This window comes from Diaphorina citri, unplaced genomic scaffold, assembly GCF_000475195.1.
Source record: "Diaphorina citri unplaced genomic scaffold, Diaci psyllid genome assembly version 1.1 scaffold5, whole genome shotgun sequence".
In the NCBI taxonomy this organism is placed as follows: Eukaryota; Metazoa; Arthropoda; class Insecta; order Hemiptera; family Psyllidae; genus Diaphorina; species Diaphorina citri.
In genome coordinates, this window is record NW_007377444.1 from 380,061 (window position 1) to 395,774 (window position 15,714).

At 38.5% G+C, this 15,714-nt stretch overlaps 2 protein-coding genes and 1 long non-coding RNA gene across 3 annotated transcripts; 2 read left to right on the plus strand and 1 right to left on the minus strand.

Moving 5' to 3' along the window:
* Positions 1 to 17: 17 nt before the first annotated feature.
* LOC103524288 (glucosylceramidase-like) lies at positions 18 to 13,631 on the plus strand. The gene is made up of 6 exons (XM_017449590.2): positions 18 to 115; positions 1,031 to 1,216; positions 1,678 to 1,921; positions 7,890 to 8,043; positions 12,326 to 12,486; positions 12,894 to 13,631. The coding sequence occupies exons 1-6, from the start codon at positions 67 to 69 to the stop codon at positions 13,192 to 13,194; spliced, it is 1,095 nt and encodes a 364-aa protein (XP_017305079.1). The 5' UTR covers positions 18 to 66; the 3' UTR covers positions 13,195 to 13,631.
* On the plus strand, positions 2,511 to 3,874 carry LOC103524278 (glucosylceramidase-like). The gene is made up of 3 exons (XM_017449608.2): positions 2,511 to 2,601; positions 2,876 to 3,156; positions 3,528 to 3,874. The coding sequence occupies exons 2-3, from the start codon at positions 2,879 to 2,881 to the stop codon at positions 3,628 to 3,630; spliced, it is 381 nt and encodes a 126-aa protein (XP_017305097.1). The 5' UTR covers positions 2,511 to 2,601; positions 2,876 to 2,878; the 3' UTR covers positions 3,631 to 3,874.
* A 1,392-nt stretch (positions 13,632 to 15,023) lies between the features above and the next one.
* Positions 15,024 to 15,599, minus strand: LOC113473879. The gene is made up of 2 exons (XR_003395683.1): positions 15,468 to 15,599; positions 15,024 to 15,106 (listed from the first exon to the last, which is right to left on the minus strand). It is a non-coding gene; the product is annotated as an uncharacterized LOC113473879 (long non-coding RNA).
* Between the last annotated feature and the right edge of the window lie 115 nt (positions 15,600 to 15,714).

Sequence of the window (15,714 nt, forward strand, 5' to 3'; positions counted from 1 at the left end):
TGCTTTGGCAGTTCGGATACTGTCAACCCTTCTGATTGGAATAGTTGTTATCGGTTGTCCTTTTAAATGGCGTGGTCCATTATAGTGTTCTTGTTATTTTCAATCAATATAAAAGGTGAGTTTTTTTTATACTTACTTTCATATTTTTCTTTAAATAATTGACCGCAATTTGGAAGTTACCAGACCGCAGTTTGGATGTTACCCCATAAAACTTGACCTCAGGTCGGATGTCGACAAGCTACCTGCCTCCTCGTATTACCCTCAGCCAGCCTGAGTATGCCTGGGAAAAGCCAACAGCATATCCTCAGCCAGCCTAAGTAGCGCCGGAAAAAGTAAGCAGCACGCGATTGCGTATGTATACGTATGTATAATGTACTAGTGTATGGTCACTCATCCTAACCACGCGACACGTTAGGTACTTACTTCAGTAATCCATCGGGATTATCGAGAACTGATGCATTTAACGTGTTATCGCGACTAGCTAGTTCAGTGAACTGCAGAATAATAATAGTACTCATTTATACTGCTCACATAGGATTAAAAATTCCCTTTACTCCAGCAGTCCTAACATGGTCTCATACATATATCTGATGGGATAATAATACACAAAATAGTATTAGGTATACAGGGAAAAAGCTCAAAAGGAACTAGCGCTTCTCACGACTTTACCTTTAGTAACAGGTCGCTCAAATTTTCAAAACAACTTCCATACAGGGAAAAAGCTCAAAAGGAACTAGCGCTTCTCACGACTTTACCTTTAGTAACAGGTCGCTCAAATTTTCAAATTTTGCAGACAGCTTGCATAGTTTGTGATGATCAAAAGTGTCCGCGGGCCGGACCTCGAGAAATGTACGGTTCGAGAAATCCTTGGGTCCTGTTTCCCGAAAGTACAGTTCGGCCGTTATTCCGGACCAAAGTTCCGCAATTTAAGGCTATAGGTACTGTAAGACTTGTAAGAGCCATTCGATGTAAAAAATCTTGCTAAACTATAAAATTAATAATAGAGATAATATTATTTTCTCCTTTCTAGTCTGGGCATCACCTTGTCGGGCTCGTAAGTTCGACCAGGATAGTGTGGTATGCGTGTGTAATGTCGAATACTGTGACTTCGAACCTCCTCGAACTCCAACCTTTTTTCAGTACCTCCTCTACACTTCGGACAGAGATGGAAAGCGATTTCATGTGACCGAGGGCAACTTCCGGCTTTTTGATAAAGGTGAGGACTTGGCTACGATTCTGCAGCTATCAGCAGGCAGGGCTTTTTTTTATACAAAACAATAAGAATGAAACTAGGTGTATTTAGTTGTACTGGTCCGCGGACCATGGGTTAAAAACCACTGATCTAGACTGTAGAACGGAACCTTTTGTTCTCATTTTGACGGCATGTACAGGATGTATGTATTGTGTAACTCTTTTGTTGTGTCCAAACATAGTCGACCGGCCGTCAATCGACGAGGTATATCTATGTTGTCGGGATAGTGTGGACAGTTCAGTCGGCGTCGATCCATATCCGGTTGACTATGTGTGGACACAGGTGTATACAACATTTCTATAATATTCTAAAACTGTAACACACATTTCTATAATATTATGAAACTAGTCCTTGTCGGACATAGGTACATATCTAGTGATCACTGATAGCGCTATGAAATTAAACCAAGAATTAATCTCTTCCAGACAATGATATTTTGGGGAAAGTTCACAATGGTTCTGATTCCACCCCGATCATTTCCATCGACTTGGATCAAGATGTGTTTCAATCAAGACCATCCGCCAATTCCGAGTCTCAGTTTGATTATTCTGCCGCCAGTTCTGAAGCAGCAGATGTGGAACGAGTTGAAGGATTTGGCGGCATTTTTACCGATTCGGCGGCTATCAATTACATGTCCCTCAGTCCTCAATCGCGCAGTAACCTTATCAGGTTCGTACTCAGATGATTTCAAAGACAGCCAGCCTAGTTCGCTTGGTTGGTAGCGCGCCTGCCTTGTAAGCGCTAGGTTGCGGGATCGATTCCTGCCCGGGGCGGATTTTGAAAAGATAAGGCTCTTTCTTCGAACGGCTGGCTCTCCTATCCTATCCTCCTTCTCTATTTATTTCGGGACGTTAAGATCTCAGCAGTTGAAATTCTCTCTATCAAACCTCTTGACAAAAAAAAAAAAAAAAAAAAAAAAAAAAAAGGATAAAAAAAAAAGGTACAAAATTTTAAATAAAAAATGGGGGTTCCCATAAGAGTGACCTATATTTGGCAAAAAATGGACCGTTTTTTTAAAAAAAATTGCAAATTTAAAAAAAGCCATTTTAATCATCAAAATTTCATCTACATGATGCCGTTTATTTCATTCCTTTATTCCCAGCCGTTTCTGAGATATAAGCCTGGTTCGCAAATCACGAACCACCCTGTATATAATTATGATTGATCCAAATTTCAGCTTGCGTGTACGAGTATTACTCACAATAGGATGGTCGTATCATAGCCATGGGTACTTGGGTACAGTACAGTTTTTGTGAATTCTTACATTTGCAGGAGTGAGAGCAGGCAAGTGTCTTGTGTGCTTGGGTCTATGGGAGCGAGCCGAGTTTTATGCAGAAAATATAATTGATGTAAGTTACGCCTATACATTAAGACCTTGTTTAGACTGCAGGAGTAAAGGGACTTTTCAGTCTCATTCTGGCAGTATAAACAGGGTAGGTATATTCTATTCTATTCTATTCTATACATAATCATGTACCAACATAAATGCTGAGATTATATCCATAAATACAAAATTAAGCAAATACATTATACGAATTGTTCCAGGTGTAGTTACAGAGTTCTCACTGATAAGATCGGTCATTAGTGACGTTACTTTTCCTTAATTCTATCCTCTGCATTCAGAACATGAACGTAGGCATGGCAGGATGGATTGAATACAACCTCGCCCTCAACCTAACAGGCGGGCCCCTCTGGCACGACTCTTCGCCTCTGGATTCGCCCGTCATTGTCGACTCCACCAAGGACGAGTTCTACAAGCAGCCCACCTTCTACGCTATCGGTCACTTTTCCAAATTTATCAGACGAGGAGCGCGAGTTGTGAAAACCACGAGTAAACGGGGACTGGTCAAAATCTTAACTACGATCTATGAAAATCGAGAAGTTGTGGTGGTCTTCTTGAACAAGTGAGTATGAGGAGTATTTATTTTCTCTAGCAAAACCTTTGTGGATGTGTTTTACACCTTGCACTTCGGAGTTTCCGGTTAATTAATTTAATTTTATTATTTTTCAATATGACTCTCAGAATTTTTATAAATGGTATACCCATCCGTATAAGCAGAGCTTGTGCCACGGATGGGGAAGAATTGACGGCGGAGTTCAAATTTTGTCGCTTTATGCTTCAATGCCTCAGCTTTGTGGGATTTTTGTAATAGAGTAACGCTTCATTCACTTGCAAAGTAACACATCATCTCTTTCAGGAACAGAACCCAGGTTCGATAATCAATATTTAATATTTTCATATAAATACAGTATCTTGACATTTTATTTGTTCCAGATCCGAAGAAGAAGTACAATTGAAAGTAAAACACCCGTACAGAGGAGTAATGGATATTCAGCTGAGTCCCAGATCAATTTCAACTTTGATCTATCATAAATAAGCATTGAACCATCGCATCCGTAGGATGAAATAATAATGATTCATGAAATATCATTTCTGGGATAGCTAGGTACCTACTAATTTCTACGGATTTTGATATCCTTCTTTCTCTATTACCACTGCACATTGATACACAACATTCCCGTTTAAGAATTATTATGTACTGAGTTCCTAGATGAGCCTACGTTTTAATTTTAATAGTTATTAGTCTGTGATATCTGACTAAAAAATCGATTTTATGTTTACTTTATTTCTTTTTCGTTAATACCATTGAATTTTCATCTTTGGTTTAGGTTGATCTGCTTCGGTTTGAACAAAAATCAACTTTAATGTCACAATCCCGAGTGAATCATGTGATCAAGTTATTCCAATTCATTGAACCCAACCCATAAAAACCGTGTCACCTTTAACTTTAATATAATGAATACGTACTCGTAGCTACGAGTTACCTGTAAGAATGACAAGATACATAGTGCATATGAATACGGGGACCAAACTAGCCTAATCCTCTGGGGTATTTGGGGGGGGGGAATGAAATTTACCAGGAGCGAAATGGGCTTTTCAAATTAACTCCTTGCATAGGTATTCTGGATATTATTATCCCTACATTTCTTGCTCTTTTTCTTCCCATTCCTATTCATCCCTTTGCTCTTCCCAATATCAATATTTTCTGAGCGTGGAGTAAAAGGGGGAGCCCTTATTTGTTCTTGGAACAGCCGACTGGTCCCAACTTTAAATCTCTTCAAGTCCCCTGGATTCCATGAACTTTCTCTTTCAGATTTTAGCATAAAATCAAGTTGCAGTTAACCCTCAGTAGCATCATATCCCTTTGCTCTTCCCAATATCAATATTTTCTGAGCATGGAGTATAAAGGGGAGCCCTTATTTGTTCTCGGAACAGCCGACTGGTCCCAACTCCAAATCTCTTCAAGTCCCCTGGATTCCATGAACTTTCTCTTTCAGATTTTAGCATAAAATCAAGTTGCAGTTAACCCTCAGTAGCATCATTGGGACCAAATGTACAGATGTGACTCTTTCACTGCTGTCAGTGTTAAAGTTTATCATTATCATACCATCGATTTCCGTACATACTGGATCCCTGAGGAGAAATATTTGATATTTACACATGTTTTCTGAGTAAATGATCCAGATATGGAATATAATGGGCCTATTAATTAGATACCTCCAATGAGATACGTTAGAGGGGGTTAACATCAAGTTATGAACACGAGAAGAATTAATCGAAGTGAGTGAGTTATGGAGTAATCGAAGTATGTTTTAGTAGTCATGATTTGTGATAGTCACGACTCACGAGTGTAGTCCCCATGTAGTCACAACTGAATAGATGACCAGAGTCCAGGTAGGCAGTAGTTCTAGGTTCAGTATGTTGTAAGACGCGGTCACAACAACATCGTAACACAATGAGTGCATCAGATATAACGTTATTCTCACCAAGTGTCGTCGTTTTGCTCGTTAGCTTCCTGTTATTTGACGCCGGTAAGTTTTATGGTAATTTTTCATACATGGTATTTAATTTTTATTGACAGTAAACCGGTAAGTGTTATGGTAATTTTTCATACATGGTATTTAATTTTTATTGACAATAAAACAGATATCTCCATATTTTCCATGTACAGGCAGGTAAAGCCCAAAAGCGCTATAACCAGTGGCGTAGCGTCCATGTAGAGCGTGTATGGCGGCCATACACTCTAAATTTACTCAAATACCCTTAAATATTGACTTTAAATATTTATGAAGAAGCATGTGCATAACTTTTGCGTTCCGCGTCGCTTTGGTTACGACAGCGTTGTTTGCGTATGTAACGCCACCTATTGTGACTTTGCCCCTCCCACACCCGCCATTCCCGCCCAACAATATGTCCTCTACACATCCAGTATGGGCGGGCTCAGATTCCAGCAGAGCAGCGGATCCTTCGTGGCAATGCCCAAAATGGGCGGGAAACAAGGTATAGGAACAGCAAGAGATTCGAGAGATCCCATTAAGTTTGTGACTTAATTTCTTAGGGTAGTCGTCAAAATAATAGATACTTTGAATAATCAACTGATTAACAATTATCGGAGCTTTAACAGCCTGTTAAATGCTATTGATAAACCGGCCCTGAGGAGCCTTCTGGTAAACTAAGGGATTCCCCGTGTACTGTACATCTTTTAGACATTAACTGAAGGCATTTCCTCGCAATTTCATGCTGCCTTCAGTTTGTATTTGTATTCCTGTTGGGCAAGCCACTCAGTATCAGGTAGACCTGACGACAGGTACGCCTGAATAGGTCTAACTGATAGTGAGTTCTCGTATTCCTGTGAAGTTTCTATTTCGTCTTTCAGGGGATGAGATAACAATCACCAGGGAAAATGCCACGGATCAGACTATTCTCGGATTCGGCGGAGCGTTCACAGATGCGTCTGGCATCAATATCAAGTCACTGAGCAATGCGACGCAATATCTTCTGATGAAGTAAGCTACTAATATCTTCTGATGAAGTATGCTACCAATTACCAATTTAAATTCGAAATAGGAAATTCTACTGATGACATACTCGTACATATACATAAAAACAAGGGGCACATTCTGAAACGCTACGTTAATAGTGGGTACAGTAAACAGGCGCGGATTCAATCCCGACAGAGGCACCATCGGCAATAATTGTAATCTTTGGTTGTTTGAGAATTTGACAATGTCAATCGAGAATTCTTCGCGGGTTTAAATCCCTCCGGCTAACTATCCTAAACATAAAACTCAGATAAGGTTTGTTCACGGAATGGCTGGCTTTCTCCTATATCCTGTCCTCCATCTCTCTTCGAAATCGCGACAGTAAGACCTCAGTAGTTCACCTCAAAAAAACAACAAATACTGTTCATATGCTTCATCATAACGGTGTCTATCTTCATCCAACAGATCTTATTTCTCACCCGAAGGCATTTCGTACGCCTTCGGAAGGGTGCCGATCGGTGGTTGCGACTTTTCCACTCGTGCCTACACCTATGACGATATTCCCAACGACAAGAAGCTGGAAAAGTTCAACTTGACCACCGAGGATTTTCAATACAAGGTGAGACAGGGAAACACAATAGGTCTCAAAAGTTCGCAGTGATTGTATACTTCTCTCAAGATGTGTTCAAACAAAGTCGCCGGCCGTCGATCACTATCGATCGACGAGGTAAATCTAAGTTGTCGAGGCAGTGTGGACGGTTCAGTCGACATCGATCGATGTCCATCGACGCGAGGGTCGGTCGACTATGTGTGGAATAACCTTTAGAAGAACGGGGAAGAGGAGAGAAATTTGGCGCAGGGAAAGGTAATGCGGCTCGAATCTCTTTTCCTTTCCTAGAGCCAAAATCACGTGGACCAAACGCCAAATGGGCCAGTGTGCCACCCAGGAGAGGTTGGGAAATAAAAACCTGTTCTATTAACAGCATCATCATAATATCAAATTAGTAGTCATTTCTAGTTATGGGCTCCTCCTGATTTCTATCCAATTAGTAGAGTGATTGATGACGTGTTGCGAAGAATGTGCTAGATATGTTAATTAGTGCCCATAAAGAGTGCCAGAACTTACAGGTTTATATTAAATCCTGAAATGTCCTCGCAATTTCATGCTGCCTTCAGTTTGTATTTGTATTCCTGTTGGGCAAGCGACTCAGTATCAGGTAGACCTGACGACAGGTTCGCCTGAATAGGTCTAACTGATAGTGAGTTCTCGTATTCCTGTGAAGTTTCTATTTCGTCTTTCAGGGGATGAGATAACAATCACCAGTTTTACTTTCTATTTTTTATTATTATTATTTTTATTTTTTTAAGGTCACTGTATAAGTTAAGGTCTTGACGGGATTAAGAATTTTGACGATTTTTTTAATCGTAAAACTGTAATAAGGAAAAAATGGTATTTGTTTTTCTAGGGAAAAACAAATATCAAATTAAAATTGTAACACTATGCCAGACTTGCCGAAAATATAATATACAGTTTAATTTCTACTCTCTTTTCCCCGCCAAGGTCTTATTTTGGTGCAGACGGTACTTTTATCAAGTTTCAGTTTTGAAGTGATGATTATTCCTGCTTTGTTGCTCTCACTTATTGAAAAGTCTTGAAAGATGGTCAACACTAACTTTTGCCTCTTGTGCCTCTTTCAGGACATTTGCAAATGTGTAAAGCAGTTCAACTGGTGCTATAGTTTGAACAGAAGAGCTCAACATCCTCTACGGTTAATTTACACTTCAGTTTCTACTTACTCTCTTTTCCCTCAAGGTCTTATTTTGGTGCAGACGGTATTGGCTACAACCTATGTCGGTCTACGATAGCGGGCAATGATTTCTCACCGCGTCTGTACACTTACGATGATGTCTCTGGTGATACGTCCTTGTCACATTTCAACCTCACTGAGGAGGACTATGAATACAAGGTGAGTCCTTGTTGAAGCCTTGAATGTGTTCCACATTTCAAAGGAAATTGAATCAAAATCATTCGTGAGATTATAAAATCATTTAAAAAATAAATAAATATTACACAAAAACGACAAACAAATTTCAATTGGAAATAGTCTGACCGAAGGATCCAAATTTGTTTATGAAAAATTTAGTTCTGAATAAAGGTAGCCACACTATCCACCATTTGGTTCCATACATAATACCCAAACCAACCTCAGTGGTGTAGTGCTTAGCGCGGTGGGCTTCGGACCTGGAGGTTGGTAGTTCGCGTCCAAATTAAGTTATAAAATTTGTCGAGGTGTATTGAGTAGGGAATAATTGTGACCAGCTTTTATGTATGCTCAACACAATTGAAATTTCTTTAACTCGGCTCGTGGTTATAAATTTGTGACAAGCTTTTAAGTATGTTTGGCACGACTACAAGTACTTTCTTATTTTTTGTCTCTCCAGATACCTATGATAAGAGCAGCTACTGTGATATCTGACTAAAAAATCGATTTTATGTTTACTTTATTTCTTTTTCGTTAATACCATTGAATTTTCATCTTTGGTTTAGGTTGATCTGCTTCGGTTTGAACAAAAATCAACTTTAATGTCACAATCCCGAGTGAATCATGTGATCAAGTTATTCCAATTCATTGAACCCATAAAAATCGTGTCACCTCTAACTTGAATATAATTAATACGTACTCGTAGCTACGAGTTACCTGTAAGAATGACAAGATACATAGTGCATATGAATACGGGGACCAAACTAGCCTAATCCTCTACCCATAAAAACCGTGTCACCTTTAACTTTAATATAATGAATACGTACTCGTAGCTACGAGTTACCTGTAAGAATGACAAGATACATAGTGCATATGAATACGGGGACCAAACTAGCCTAATCCTCTGGGGTATTTGGGGGGGGGGAATGAAATTTACCAGGAGCGAAATGGGCTTTTCAAATTAACTCCTTGCATAGGTATTCTGGATATTATTATCCCTACATTTCTTGCTCTTTTTCTTCCCATTCCTATTTATCCCTTTGCTCTTCCCAATATCAATATTTTCTGAGCATGGAGTATAAAGGGGAGCCCTTATTTGTTCTCGGAACAGCCGACTGGTCCCAACTCCAAATCTCTTCAAGTCCCCTGGATTCCATGAATTATAGTTTCAGGCAGTGGTGATCAACTATAAATTTAAGTACATTGCTTTATATGGTCATGTAATGTTCACCCATTTTTCTTCTGTAGTATTACATCATTATTTTCACAAAGTGTGAAGTTCTTTCTGGAACAGAGGCCTGATTGTAAACTCATTAACTCAGTGTCATAGAGAAGAGTTAACACTACTGCAGAGGAACTTCAGTGGTGACTTGTTCTTACAGTACCTATCTGAGAAAGTATCTACAGTACAGTACTGTATCTTTTACATCTTCTGGTCAGCAGGCAAGAAGGTGCCATCAGACGGACTTCAAAACTTACCAAGGGGAGGATTTAGTGTATTAGCCACAAATTTCATGCTCAATAGGTACAAAGAGCAATTGGTTGTGAAATAAGAACTTTTTTAACTAACAAAAAAATTCACCTACACAGAAAATAATCTTTGAATCCACATTTCATATTTGAAATTTCGCGCCGCGCAATGAAAGAATGATAAAACCAGTGGTGCCAACAAATTAACATTAAAAAAATCATTACGGTGATTACGGGTTATGTTTTTTTAAAATTTATCTAGAGTTTTTCATATTTTAAATGGAATAATCTGAGGGAATAATTAATTAATTTTTAAATTCATATTAATAAATTGTTAAAATTAGATTTGAAAAGCTTTTGGGAGTTATAAAAGTTTTTTTTTTTTTTTTTTTTTTTTAAGAAAATGGTATTTATAATAAAACCCAAATCCAATAATTGCTTTTTTTCGTTTGATCACTTTGCTTTGGCAGTTCGGATACTGTCAACCCTTCTGATTGGAATAGTTGTTATCGGTTGTCATTTTAAATGGCGTGGTCCATTATAGTGTTCTTGTTATTTTCAATCAATATAAAAGGTGAGTTTTTTTTATACTTACTTTCATATTTTTCTTTAAATAATTGACCGCAATTTGGAAGTTACCAGACCGCAGTTTGGATGTTACCCCATAAAACTTGACCTCAGGTCGGATGTCGACAAGCTACCTGCCTCCTCGTATTACCCTCAGCCAGCCTGAGTATGCCTGGGAAAAGCCAACAGCATATCCTCAGCCAGCCTAAGTAGCGCCGGAAAAAGTAAGCAGCACGCGATTGCGTATGTATACGTATGTATAATGTACTAGTGTATGGTCACTCATCCTAACCACGCGACACGTTAGGTACTTACTTCAGTAATCCATCGGGATTATCGATAAACTCTATAGAGATTTGTATAACGCTAAGTATCTATGAAGAATTATTAGAAGATATCTTAGATTTATTGTTTAGAACTTTAGAAGATATCCTAATTAATATTAATTTCTCCTTCGTCTGTCCTCGATTCCACGTCTAACAGGGTACGCATGAAGGTGACCAATGGTTATCATACGTTCATGGGATTGCCGTTCACTGGTATATGGACCGCTTTGTCAATGCGTTAGATATCATTTCTCAAACCCGACGGACCTACCCACGTCTCCAGATAATAAACACTGAAGCTTCTAATGGTGAGTCAACGTGGGTTTTTTGGAAGAGATATGTAAAGAGGGAGTAATATCCTCACCACAGTTCGGGATACACTCAGCCTCGTGAGGACAATTGAGTAGCTACTTTAATTGAGTAGCGACCAGTGGCGACATTATCAATGTAAAAAGATTATTGATATATGGAAATTGATTGTAAAATGAGGCACTTAGTAATGCTGTGATATCCACAAAAGTTGTGAAAAAGCTCTGTTTTAACACAAATAATTTGAGATTTGATTTGATTTTTTGTAATATCCTCACCACATATTGGGAATATTAGGATACAATATAATATCTCCGTTGGGATTGGGATTCGAAAGAGGCAGTCTAGGAGTGAGCTGAACAGTGAGCAGAAAAGAAATATAGCCAGCCTAGTTAGCTTAGTTGGTAGTGCGTCTGCCTTGTTGGTGCAGACGGTATTGGCTATAACCTATGTCGGTCTACGATAGCGGGCAATGATTTCTCACCGCGTCTGTACACTTACGATGATGTCTCTGGTGATACGTCCTTGTCACCTTCTACGCTATCGGTCACTTTTCCAAATTTATCAGACGAGGAGCGCGAGTTGTGAAAACCACGACTAAACGGGGACTGGTCAAAATCTTAACTACGATCTATGAAAATCGAGAAGTTGTGGTGGTCTTCTTGAACAAGTGAGTATGAGGAGTAGTTCTACGCTATCGGTCACTTTTCCAAATTTATCAGACGAGGAGCGCGAGTTGTGAAAACCACGAGTAAACGGGGACTGGTCAAAATCTTAACTACGATCTATGAAAATCGAGAAGTTGTGGTGGTCTTCTTGAACAAGTGAGTATGAGGAGTATTTATTTTCTCTAGCAAAACCTTTGTGGATGTGTTTTACACCTTGCACTTCGGAGTTTCCGGTTAATTAATTTAATTTTATTATTTTTCAATATGACTCTCAGAATTTTTATAAATGGTATACCCATCCGTATAAGCAGAGCTTGTGCCACGGATGGGGAAGAATTGACGGCGGAGTTCAAATTTTGTCGCTTTATGCTTCAATGCCTCAGCTTTGTGGGATTTTTGTAATAGAGTAACGCTTCATTCACTTGCAAAGTAACACATCATCTCTTTCAGGAACAGAACCCAGGTTCGATAATCAATATTTAATATTTTCATATAAATACAGTATCTTGACATTTTATTTGTTCCAGATCCGAAGAAGAAGTACACTTGAAAGTAAAACACCCGTACAGAGGAGTAATGGATATTCAGCTGAGTCCCAGATCAATTTCAACTTTGATCTATCATAAATAAGCATTGAACCATCGCATCCGTAGGATGAAATAATAATGATTCATGAAATATCATTTCTGGGATAGCTAGGTACCTACTAATTTCTACGGATTTTGATATCCTTCTTTCTCTATTACCACTGCACATTGATACACAACATTCCCGTTTAAGAATTATTATGTACTGAGTTCCTAGATGAGCCTACGTTTTAATTTTAATAGTTATTAGTCTGTGATATCGGATGACAAGCTTTTTGTGACAAGCTTTTAGGTATGTTTGGCACGACTACAAGTACTTTCTTATTTTTTGTCTCTCCAGATACCTATGATAAGAGCAGCTAATCTGTCCAGTGGTGGAACTCTACAACTGATAGCATCTGCATGGACCGCACCTCCCTGGATGAAAGATAATAACCATTACTTCGGCAGAGGCTTTCTGAAATCGGAATTCTACCAGACTTACACTGATTATCTTATCAAGTAAGTTGATCCGATCTTGATCCTTGTTGAGAGTGTTGGGTACCTACACTCGGCCTCTTGAGAACAATGAAGGAGCTGGTTAAAAAAAAGTGGACGAAATTACTATAATTTATAAACAAATCATTTATAATTGCTCCAAATCTCTACAATGAGGGTATTGTATAATAATAATAATAATAGACTCTTGAGTGGAAGGCAACCACTAGGCGAGGTTAACACCTTAGGCGTTCTCTACCACCTAACCCTTAGAGCTCCATTATTATGTGGTCAAATTCTCAAATAAATGAGGATAAAATCCCATACCTCGGCTAGAATCAAACCCACGCCCTCCTGATTACCAGGCGAGCGTCTTGACCACTACACCACCGAGGCAGGTATCTATAACACATTTTCTATAATAATTTTAGGTTCTTGGATCATTACAAAGATAATGGTATCGACGTATGGGCACTGACGACAGGGAATGAACCAACCAATGCTCTCTATGGTGACTGGCCAGAACAATTCCAATTTAACAATATGGGTTGGAGCCCGTTTGGCATGTCAAAATGGATTGGGAACAGTTTGGGTCCCAGTCTGAAATCTAGTCGACATTCGGCGACCAAAATTTTCACGTTGGATGATCAAAAAGTTTACATGCCCTGGTATATCACATTGGTGAGTTTGTGGTCAATGAAAACCAAGGTGAACGGGCATCCTTTGGGCTGATCGTGAAAAGAACTAAAAGCACAATTACTGCTGCTGAAACCCGAATCAACCAGCTTGAACAACTCCAATCCATGTAGTTGAATTGAACCGGATATGGACAATCTACGAATCAGCAGATTTTTGATAAACATAACTCTACTTGACCTATACTTTCAGATTCCTCAATCATTACAAAGATAAAGGTATTGACATATGGGCAATAACAACGGGAAATGAGCCTCTCTTAGGTTTATTTAGTGATTGGCCAGATGGAGTTCAAATCAATTGCATGGGTTGGAGCCCGTTTGCCTTGGCCAAACGGGTGGGAGACTCTTTGGGTCCCACTATAAAAACTAGCAATTTAGCAACTAAAATTTTCATGCTGGACGATCAAAAAGTTCCTTTGCCTTGGTTTATCACTTTGGTAAGCGTCAGTGGATACTGAATCTTAAAATATGTCTACGTACAAACTACAAAGCCATTGCATTCTGTTCTGATTAGTCCATACATTATCATTGATGCGATGGTAGTGACGGGAAGTTCTGAAGAGTCATCAGCAGGATAGTAAGACGATTACGGCAGCAGCCATCTTGCGTCTGAAACGTTGCAATTAAAAAGCATAAAAGATAGGCAAGTATTAAATTCCGATCATTTGAGTCATTTAAGTACTAACTGAATTTGAAAACGAAATTAGGTTAGTTTTAGTTAGGGACTGAAGGACTGAAGAATTGTCTTGGGCAGTAGGTTCTAGGTTCAGTATGTTGTAAGACGCGGTCACAACAACATCGTAAACAATGAGTGCATCAGATATAACGTTATTCTCACCAAGTATCGTCGTTTTGCTCGTTAGCTTCCTGTTATTTGACGCCGGTAAGTGTTATGGTAATTTTTCATACATGGTATTTAATTTTTATTGACAGTAAAACAGATATCTCCATATTTTCCTTGTACACGCAAGTAAAGCCCGAAATGGACCTACATAAAGCGCTATAACGACCGAGAGCACAAAAATTCTTGCCTACCAAACGAAAAGGTTCAGTATGTTGTAAGACGCGGTCACAACAACATCGTAACACAATGAGTGCATCAGATATAACGTTATTCTCACCAAGTGTCGTCGTTTTGCTCGTTAGCTTCCTGTTATTTGACGCCGGTAAGTTTTATGGTAATTTTTCATACATGGTATTTAATTTTTATTGACAGTAAAACAGATATCTCCATATTTTCCATGTACAGGCAGGTAAAGCCCAAAATGGACCTACATAAAGCGCTATAACGACCGAGAGCACAAAAATTCTTGCCTAACAAATGAAAAAAAAAAAAAAAAAAAAAAAAAAAGAAGGAACGAACAAAAAAATTTTTTCCCAAAAAAAAAAAAAAAAAAAAAAAAAAAAAAACACATGATGCATCATAGACACAACTTCAAGCGAGATGATAAATAGGGAAAATGTGAAATTAAATATGTAGACACTTGTTAACTTATTTTATTGCTAACATACAAAAGAAGGCAGGAAGGAAGAAGGAACACTACAAATACAAAGGAATTGAAATTGCGTTTGAGCCTTCCTTACTTATGGACGTAAAGAAATGAAAATTTCCATTTCAGTTTCAGCGGTACCCACACCTTGCGTTCCGTAGAAGGTATGATAATCTCTTATTCTCACATTATCATATCATCATCCCTTTAGAAATTTCCACTTTCTTTCATGCTCACATTTACCATAAACCAAAAGGTAGGTGGGTAACATAAAACTGCTGGTGATGAGTAATTAACTGAAATATACAGAAGGTATGATAATCTCTTATTCTCACATTATCATATCATCATCCCTTTAGAAATTTTCACTTTCTTTCATGCTCACATTTACCATAAACCAAAAGGTAGGTGGGTAACATAAAACTGCTGGTGATGAGTAATTAACTGAAATATATCCTGAAACATGAAAAAAACACTTTCAATGAGATGGGAAGGCTATGCTTGGATTCTTCCTTAATAATTGGTAGGTAATTCACTGTTTGGAGAAATGTAATTTAGAGGATGCATAGTTAATTCTGCTGTGGAAACTCAAGGGTCCAGCTTTTCAATGCACACCCGTGTGCAACAATTCCAAGAATGTGGAATTCAATGAGAGTTATTTGGAAAGCAGTTTGTGTTACCGACAAGGACTGGTGTTTTATTGGAGGGACCATATATTGTACCTTGAAGTTTTTGGTATCATTTTTCTTCCTTGAGAGATCAATGGCTCTGCCATAACAGTATTCACAGTATCAATCAAACAAGTACTTACACTTACCCAAAAAGCTTGAAAATGACCATTTTCTTCTACTTTTCCGGAATTCCGGCTTCAACTTTCAACTGCAACCCTTGCCTTGATCAAAAATTTTGAAAAAATTAAAATTTGAATATCCCGCGAACATTACCACAGAGAAAAATTATCGCCCTTATCAGCACAGAGGTAAACAGAATTCTGTGGCGGGTGGCGGCAAAATTTAAAATCCTTTTATTTTAATTTTTTTCTGGCACAGGGAAAGAAAAAAGAA